This window comes from Protopterus annectens, chromosome 10.part0, assembly GCF_019279795.1.
Source record: "Protopterus annectens isolate FY-2018-M chromosome 10.part0, PAN1.0, whole genome shotgun sequence".
In the NCBI taxonomy this organism is placed as follows: domain Eukaryota; kingdom Metazoa; phylum Chordata; order Ceratodontiformes; family Protopteridae; genus Protopterus; species Protopterus annectens.
The window spans coordinates 898,896,038-898,906,109 of record NC_056744.1 but is presented as its reverse complement, the minus strand read 5'-3'; the positions used below and the strand labels follow the sequence as shown (position 1 = coordinate 898,906,109).

The 10,072-nt window shown below is 45.2% G+C and overlaps 1 protein-coding gene across 1 annotated transcript in view; it reads right to left on the bottom strand.

The window, feature by feature from the left end:
• Positions 1–10,072, bottom strand: part of ABCD3 (ATP binding cassette subfamily D member 3) — a 1,370,685-nt gene that overhangs the window by 707,014 nt on the left and 653,599 nt on the right. Inside the window, exon 8 of the mRNA XM_044085690.1 lies at positions 9–65. Within this exon, the coding sequence (XP_043941625.1) occupies positions 9–65 (57 nt within the window). The remainder of the gene's footprint in view (positions 1–8; positions 66–10,072) is intronic.

The window sequence follows — 10,072 nt, the reverse complement described above, 5'->3', positions numbered from 1 at the left end:
AAACTTACCTGAGCACCTATTGCACTTGTTAACTTGAAGATGTACAAACAGATATCCAGCAGGGGCTACAAAATGTAAAAGGATAACATTAAAAGTAGAAAATATATTGATTCAGTTCACCTCAGTACAAAACAGAAACAAATTCACTTTGACAGGATTAAGATCCTGCAATCATCTTTAACTACTCCAGTTCAGACACAAGCCAATTGGGATTTATTTAAAAAGGCATAAATAAAATAACCAAGATTTTTTCCTCCTTTGATTTTGTGCATAACAGCATTACTACATTGCTAAATGAAACCTTGTGTAAACAGTACATATGAACAGCTGAAACAGTTTAGTGTCTATAAACATATTTCATGAGAGTTATTCTGGGCTAAGGGAGATGACTCTGTTTTAAAATACTTTCAGGCTGGTAAATTCATTCATGTAACAAATGCAAATTTAGTACAACTAATGGGGAAAACACATGCCCCCCCCTGCCAAACGATAAGCAAAGACAGACTTTGCACAATTCTATGATGATATTTACTAATACTCTTTAGAAGGTGTCAGTAGGACTTTACTCCCAATTTTAATGTAACAGAATGTTCACCTAGCAAGACTAAAGAGGTTAAAGTAAATATCTGAGCAATTAAAAGAATAAGTATTTTCTTTTACTTTACGCTGTAATCTGCAAAAACATGGGTGCAAGTAAAATATTTATCTGCACCCGAAGTTCATCACTCTAACAGACTGAGAGAAGAATATATAGCCTGGTTAAGATCAGGGTGGACTCTGAAATTTTGCACCACTGCATCTGCCAATCATTTGGCCAATTGTTTTGCCATTGCACATTGGTTCCTCATCCAAGCAAGAGCCAAATGATGCACAATCATTATCCTGGCAGTCATCAAAAGATGTTTTGCTCAAGCAACTACCACTATTGCACACTACACATGCCCATCATCTGCCTCCCCAAATGACATAAGCCTCCTTGACTACCTTGCAAGGAATTATCTTCTTGCGATCACCAGTCTCCAACAGAATGCTGTGGGCAAAATACCTGCAGCAAACAGTGGCCACTGCTACAATTGTCACAGACCAAAAAAAGCAGAATTTGGCTTTCAAACAGCAGTTGAAAGGTCCGGTTCATCACAGCCTTGTATCCAAGAAGTGTTTCAGCGTTATGTGGCAGTTTTTATTTCTAGTATTTCCTTCTAACCTTTCAGCTTATATTCAAACTTTTTTTTACCATCACTCTACTATATTTTCCCCATATTCTCTTGTTTTGACTCACTGTGGTCCTTCCACTCCATACTCTCTTGCTCTGACTCACTGTGGTCCTTCCTCCATCTCTTTTCATAATAAATACCAACTATACTGCCTCACTACAACATGACAGTTTAGTAGAGTTTCTCCTTTTCTTTCCTTTCAGAGCCTCTGATCACTATATTTAAGTCAGATACTGCTAAATCTCTGCCACAAGGGCCAAGTCCCAAACCTTTTCATTGAGAATTTTGTCTTTGTACTATGTAAGCAAATTTAACTTGGCTGTATTAACATCTAGGCAAATACTGGTTCACATGTTCACAAGAGATTACTAGGGTAGCAACTCTAGAGCCCTTACAAGCCCAGCCATGTCAATCCTGAGATGCCCCAATTTTCCTGGGTTAAATGGACATAATCCGCATAGCGCGTCTATGATCAATACCGACTACACTTGTCCATGAGAGACATGGTTGTCACCTCTCCCCCAGGGTGAATTTGCAGTCTCCTATGCATTTGTCTAGGTTGCAACTGAATAGGGTCATGGAGGAGCTCTGCTTCACGTGAAATGGAAGTTTATTCCAGAGAAGTGTCGATTGCTGGGAGATATACCCATCTCTCCAGCATATTATATTTATGTCACAGGCTAGGTAAAGATCCCTAGAGCGAGCGACTCTTGTGCAACTTGACTTGCACATGTGCAGCATTTTCATCAGGGCAAGGTCAGAGACTGCCTTATAGGCCAGGCACAAGTCACCGCTCAGCATCCTGTAAGGCACAGAGTACAATGACAAGGCTTTCCGTCTACCCATGCAGGTCATGGCTTGGAGGCCCTGTCTTTTCTTGGTAAGAAACCTCTGTGGTCTTTCCAGTTGCTGCAGGTGTCTGGTGAGGTACATACAAAAGTAAGTAACTTTACTGTATTAATGGTCTGATGAGAGTTGAGTACAGTGGAATTATAACATCCTTAGACCTGGATGCAATGCCCTTAGTTATGAGATGCGCAGAGCAGAAGGCTTTCCTTACCACTGTGGAATCTTGGGTGGTCGAAGTTCAGAATGATATCAACCTGTGTTCCCAAATCTTGCATCACTGCGGTTGAACTTAGGAAGGTGCTGACAATATTGTACTTACCAGGGAATTCCATTTTGCCAAAGGGGATAATGCACTTTTTTGCTTTTAGTTTTAGACTGGCTTTGGCATCAATCATCTGTCTGTGTTAGCCCCCCTGTAATATGTTAACATTGGGGGACTTGACTGCACCCAATTTACAATCAGTGAACTTGGTATGCCAAAGGCTATCTACTTTAGCCTCGACTTCCGAGAAATAGATTCCAAATGGTAAAGGGTCCATCACAGATGCCTGTGGTGCACCAATGGTGACAGGTGTATTAGTAGAGGTGGAGTCATCAACTTTGACTGTGTTCTGCTGATGAGCCAACTGGCTACACATCTAATGATATAAGGGTTGATCCCGAGTTGGCAGAGTTTCTCAATGATACCCGAGTTGGGGGATTGTGTCAAAAGCCTTGGGCCTTCATTCAGGGCTTTGTTGACTTTCTCAAATAAGTCTACTAGGTTTAATAAGCATGAGCTATCCTTAAAGCCACACTGGGTTGGGTCTACAGTTTGAGGGTTGTCTATATCCTTGTTAGTCAATGCTGGTGTGAATGACTTGAGACTTACCTTCCTGGATTTCATTGAGAGAGATATGATCGAGCTCGCTGAATGCGTGTCCCAGGCAGGTATGTTTCTAGTCTTAAGCAGCATTCTACCATCACCCAAAATGATGCCTCAATAAAAACAGAAAATGATCGACTAACAATTGGCTTAGTTTCTGGTGTCATTCTAAGGGGACCCAGTACCTGATAGCCTGGGATGACATGACTGACAAACCACGATGTTTTGCCAAAGATTGCCTGCATCTGTCTCCCTTGAGCTTCAGGCTCCTGGCAAATGCTCTTGCCTCCCCCATAGTGTCTTTAGGCAATGCCATGAGGTCACAAAACGCAAATTAAAGGTCATGTTGCTAAACGCTCGGAGTCTAAACATGAAACTGCACTCACTGCAAGCATTTTTAACCCTGGAAGATGCTGACATCTGTACAGTCACAGAAACCTGGTTCAAAGCTGCGGACAGCACCCCCAGCCATACCAGGTAACTCGCCCTTATCATATATTCAGATCCCAAATTATGGGCAGCAAAGCAAAAGGAGGTGGAGTTGCAACATATATAAAAGGCACAAGCGTGCACACACGCGCACGCACAATGCGCGCGCACACACAAAGCGCACACACACACAGCGCACACACACAAACCGCACACACACAACGCGCACACGCACACAACGCGCACACACACACAAAGCGCACACACACAAAGCGCACACACACAAAGCGCACACACACAAAGCGCACACACACAAAGCGCACACACACAAAGCGCACACACACAAAGCGCACACACACACACACACACACACACACACACAAAGCACACACACACACAAAGCACACACACACACACACAAAGCAAGCACACACACACACACACACACACACACACACACGCACACCAAGCAAAAAGACACACACACCAAGCAAACACACACACACACACACACACACAAAGCACACACACACACACACACACAAAGCACACACACACACACACACACACACACACACACAAACACACACACAAACACACACACAAAGCACACACACACACACACACACAAAGCACACACACACACACACACACACACACACACACACACAAAGCACACACACACACACACACAAAGCACACACACACACAAAGCACACACACACACAAAGCACACACATCTCCAGGCTGGTCAAATGGTATGACGCACAGGAAACACTCCAGGTGCAGTTAACAACTAACAAGACCCCTATTCAAATCATAGCTAGCTAGAGGCCTTTAACTTTGACTAAAGATGCCCAACTCCACCTATCTGGACCTCTTTGAATCGATCAAGATTCAACTCTTTACCCTGATCCTGGGTGACTAACTATCCAATCACAGGTTGGAAGAAAGTACAGTTGTATACACTTACCATAAATGTAGATGTTCGAGTGTATTCACTGTTGCAGTCATCACACTTGGGTTATCCTGCCAGGGGTAGCCCTCAGTTGGCCCGAATACCAGAGGCTTAGCATTTCTGCGTCGGGTGCTGTTGCTTCAGGACTGATGTCAGAGGTAGAAAAATACAGGCAGCCGACACCATTACATCAGTTTTTCTTGCCCCAAATGTCAGGAGCCCCCAAAATAGGGAGCTAAGTTATGGTGGAAAAACAACACCAGTAAAAAGTAAATACCAATAGCCCTGTAGGAGTGAGGAAGAGAGAGAGAGAGACAAGGGGGCTGGAGGGTGGGAAACCAGGGCTGCAACAGTGAATATACTCTAACATCTACATTTATGGTAAGTGTGCACAACTGTACTATGTTCATGTTTCACCGTTGCAGTAATCACACTTGGGTTGATTCTCAAAGCTGAAGAATGGGTGGAGGCAGTCAAGAGGAGTTGGGGCTGGCTAGTTTGCCTGGCAGGACTGCTGTTGCAAAGCCCGCCCTAGAATTGGAAAAGATAGGCAGGTGGTAATGCTTGGTGAAGGTATGAACAAAACTCCAAGTAGCAGCTTCCAGAATGTCCCTGGTAGGGACTCCTCTGAGAAAGGCTGTAGAGGTTGAAGTTGCCCTAGTGGAATACGTTCTGACACCCTGAGGGGGTTGGTTTCCCATGGTGTTTGTAACAGAAATAGATACAGTGTGCTATCCATTTGGAGATGGTTTGTTTTGATATGGCCTTGCCCTCTGCCCCTGGTGCAAATCTGACTAGTAACTGGTCAGATTTCCTGAAGGGCTTAGTCCTATCAAAGTACAATCTGAGCTGTCTGTGCACATCTAGAGAGTGCAGGATCCTTTCCCCCTTATTTTGAGGATTAGGGAAAAAGGTGGGCAAATGGATAGATTGGTTGAGAGCCACACTGGACACCACTTTAGGCATAAAAGTTGGGTTAGTCCTGAGGGAGACCCTGTCGGCATGAAAAATAATGAATGGTTCCACAGCCAAGTGCTTGTAGCTCACTCTTCTAGCTGAAGTGATGGACATAAGCAAGACTGTTTTCCAAGTCAGGAATTTTAACTCTGCTGACACTGCTGGCTCAAAGTGGGGTAGCGTGAGCTTTTCCAACACAAAATTAAGGTCACAAGCAAGGGTGGGGGCTCTTCTTAGTGGCCTTAAGTTGTTAGCCTCTCTCAGGAACTGCTTGATGAGAGGGGAGAGAAGAGAGGTGGCTCAGTGGTGCAATGAGCAGAGATAGCAGAGGCATGGACCTTAATGGAGCCTCTGTGGAGTAGGTCTGCTAGGTAATCCAGGATGAGAGGTAAGGAAGGCTATGCTGTATCCGCTCCTTTAGTGTGAATCCAGGAACAATACCTTTACCACTCATCAGCATAGTATTTCCTTGTACTGGGTCGTCTGGCTTCACGTATGACATTCAGTACCTGCTTGCTTATGCTGGCCACTGGAGGAGAATTCAAGGAATAAGCCAGGCTGCAAGGTTCAGGGTCTGCAATTGTGGATGCAAGATCTGTCCCCTCCTACTGAGTCAGGAGGGTTGGGATCTGGGGGAGGTGCCATGGAGGCAACGGTGACAGACTGCGCAGTAGTGGGTACCAGTGTTGGTGTGGCCAGTCTGGGGCAATCAGGATTACCCTTGGTCTTTCTTGGCTTATCTTGAGTAATACTCTTAAGAGGCAGAGGGGGAAATGCATATATTGAGAAGTTTTCCCACTGGAAGAATAGGGCATCAACTTTCCAGGCCTTGCTGTGAGGTACCCTGGTACAGAATTTGCTAAGCTAGTGGTTGTAGGGGGAGGCAAATAGGTTCACCTTCAGGGTACCCCATTTCTGGGTCACAAGAGTGAAGATGTTGTGGTTTAATTGCCACTCTTGTGGATCTAGGAGAGTTCAGCTTAAGTGGTCTGCCAGAGAGTTTTGGTTGCCTGGCAGGAATTGAGCTTGCATGTGAATATGCATGGCTGAGACAGTGTTCCATAGGGTCATATCTAGCCTGCAGTGTGGGTAAGAGTGGGTTCCCCCCTGCTTGTTGATGTACCACATCACTGTGGTTTTGTCAGTTTTGTAAGTAGCGGCCCCGGTAAGAGCAGGGACCTGAAAGCTGTCAGAGTGTACGTAACAGCTAGCATCTCTTTTAGGTTGATGTGCAGATGAATTTGGTTTGGGCACCAGTGGCCCTGAATGCACCTGCCATCCAGATGTGCAACCCAGGCATAGTCTGAGGTGTCTGTGGTTAGGGTCTGGGCAGCGTGGGGTTGTGTAATGTGAAGTCCCTTGTTGTGGTTGCATGCTGCTGCCCACCAAAGAAACTTTCCTTAGACAAGGTATTACAGGTATGACAAGTTTCTAGGTCCTGAGAGTGTAGGCACCAAAGATTTTAAGTATCACTGAAGTTTCCTCATATGCAGTCTGGCATATGGAATTAGTAGAATACAGGAGGCCATGAACCCTAGAGCCTGCAGGATTTTCCTTGCAGATAGCTGCATTCTGATGGCTATTTGAGTGACGTAGCCTGTGAAATAGGCTTGCTTTTCTGGAGTAAGGAATGCCATTTGGGATGCTGTGTCCAAGCCTGCTCCCAGGAATACAATTTTTTTGACTGGGGACTAGTTTGGATTTCTTTTCGTTGATAGTGTACCCCAGCGGAGGTTAGAAGGTCCTTTACAAATGTCAGGTGCTGCAACAGCTTTTTCTGATTGTCTGCCTGAATCAGGCAATTGTCCAAGTAAGGGTAAATTTGAATATTTCTCTGTCTGCAATAGGCAATGGCTGAAGAGCCAGGCATTTTGTGAAAACTCTGGGAGCAGTGGATAAGCCAAGGGAAGTGCAGAGAACTGATAATGCATAGATCCTGCCCTAAAACATAGATATTTCCCTGTTTGGGATGTGCAGATAGGCCTCCTTTAAGTCTAGGTTGGCTAACCAGCCATCTTTGAACAGCATAGAGAGAAGCTGCTGTAGGGTGAGCATTTTGAATTTTGGTACCACCAGGAAGGTATTCAGAATGGCTAGATCTAAAATTGGGTGGCCAGGTGCTCTCTTTCTGGGTACCAGAAAAATTCTGGAATAAAAACCTTGGCCTATCTGTTCTGCAGGAACAGGCTGAATTGCCCATATGGAGAGCAGGGACTGAACTTGGATTTGTGCCTCTGCCACTGGTTAGGAGGAAGGTCTGGGAACCCCTTTGGGAGTTGACAGCGTGTGGAGATAAAATTTGTACCCCTGGGATACTATGTTGAAGACCCATCGATCGTTGGTGGAGGTAGTCAAATGTTTTGCATGGTGGGTAAGTTTTCCTCCTAGGGGCACGAGCAATTGGGCAGAGGTGAGGAGTGGAGTTGATAAGTCATAGTGAATTCTTTCCAAAAGGGGGTGGCTTAGCAATCCCTGCTTTAGAAGTGGAGGTACGCCATTGCTTAGATCTCTGTATAACCTGAGACTGTAATCTGGGGGGAGGGTCTGTGTCCCTTGGGTCTAGTTTGAGATGGCCTTGAGGGGGCTGGAAAGGGCCAATGTTTTGAGGGGCAATGCCTACTGAATCTTGGAGGCTGCACTTGCAAAAAATCTTTGACTGTTTGCATAGACCTAGCCTTTTCTTCCATATTTTTTTTTTTGTTTAGACCTCTTCTGCTTTGATGCCAAACAGATTGCCCTTGTTCAGAGGAGCATGGTCTGGCAAGGTCTGCTCCTTAAGCCAGGCATGCCTTCTAAGTAAAGAACCTGTGACTGCTGCCCTGCAAGATGCTTCTAGGGCGTCAAAACCACATTGCAGGGCATGCTTGCTAAACTTGGCTTGCAGAATGCATAAGCTCCTGTAATTCTTTATTTTCTGCACAGTCAGGAAAGGTAGATCATTTTTGCTGAAGTTCCATAGTATGTTGCTGGCATTTCAGCATGTGGAACTGGCAATTCAATGCTCTAATGGCGAGAGTTGCAGAAGTGTATACTTTTTTACCCCATTTGTCTAAAGCTCGGGAATCCCTGTCCAAGGTGGTGGGATTCTTAGCTGTAGCTGCTTTTATTCCTTTAGGTCCTTGGGAGATGACCTCTAGGTCAGCAGTAGAATTTTTGAAGATAAATTTGTGAGAGTCAGGGACTCTGTAGTACCATAAAGACATCATCCACAACATCCAGAACAGGAGGGATAGCTAAGGGTCTGTGCTGTTGTAAATCTAAAAATTTTGAGTCTTTTTTTGAACTGAGGATAATCCTGGCATTCTCAGTGGAAATGCTCTCTCAAAGTATGCAGGGGCCTCTGCTGTTTGGGATATACTTTTCTGAGGTGCAGGACAAAAGCAGTGAACTATGGCTGACCAAGTTTGCAGATAACTGCAGGCTGGGTGCTGTCATCTATTACCCTAATGATGTGGGCACCCACCAACAGAGTCACACCCAAACAAATGGCTGGTGCCAGAAACATGGCCTGAAACTGAATGCCAAAAAATGCATCATCTCATTTGGTGAGAGTGACGTCCCCACAAATTATCACACTGATAAGGTCCTAAAGCCTGCAGTGGTTCATAGGTTCATCGATTCATACTAGACTAACTGCCCTTGTGGGCCATTTTAAGTCTAGCCAATTACCCCAAGTGAGTATCAAACCCTGCACCTTGTGTCTGTAAGGTAAACACCTTAACCGTTAAGCCAACCTCCCTCGTGAGGGACTTCGGCACCAGGTGCATAGCAAACTGCCTTTTTGACCATATTGCCTCTGTTGTACAGACAGCTTTCTACATGGCCACCTCATTAGCAAAAGTAGCTCATCCAGAGACAAGGTGGTCTTAACATCCCCATATTCTTCCCTTATAAGATCCATTATTGAGTACAATGCCCCTTTTAGCATGTACGTCACAAAGCACATAAAGCAGCTGGGCAGACCACAGAGGTTCCTCACCAGGAGAATCTAGGGCTTCAAACATCTACCCAGATAGGCTAAAGGCCTTGTCCCTCTACTCAGTCTCCTACAGACTCCTCAAAGGTGACCTCGGTCTGGCATACAAAGCAATCTCAGACCACGCCTTGATGGGAATGCTGCATATCAGCAAGTCAAGCTCCACTTGAGTAACCCGCACTCTCGACCTCAACCTGGTCTGCGACATCAGTAGGACTTGTTGGCAGGACAGATGTGTCTCAGAGACTCCCCTTTTGTGGAATAGACTCCCTCTCTACATCAGAGTACTTTAACCCTTTTAAAGCGCAATTTGGAGAACTGGATAGTGAACAGAAAATACTCCCCTGGGATTCCACCTGTGTCCCTGCTGGACTATGGCATAGGGTGCTGACTTGTTGGAACATGGGCTAAATTCTAGGCTAGGCTTGTAAGGGCCTCAAAGCCAATAGCCTAGTAACATCCTATGATACTTTGATAAAGTCCATGATGATTTTTTCCATGGCCTTGCAGAAAAGGCTGGTTAGACTCATGGGTCTATAGTTCCAGGGTCGGTGGATGACCACCTTTGTGCAAGGGGATTACTGTTACTGTTCTCCACTCTTGTTGAAACAAAGCTAGTTCTCAGGCTATGGTTGAAGAGAACACCAAGTGGGTGCACTAGGTCCTGTCTTAGATTGCTTAGTAAGCAACCTGGAATGTTATCTGGTCCAACTGAGGCTGTGTTTTTGGTCTTGGAGAACAGAGATATGACCTATTTCTCTAGAGATGTTAAGCAGAGGAATGGTGTCAGATATGCTTTGGGGTATGGCTGTTGGGGTCAGGGG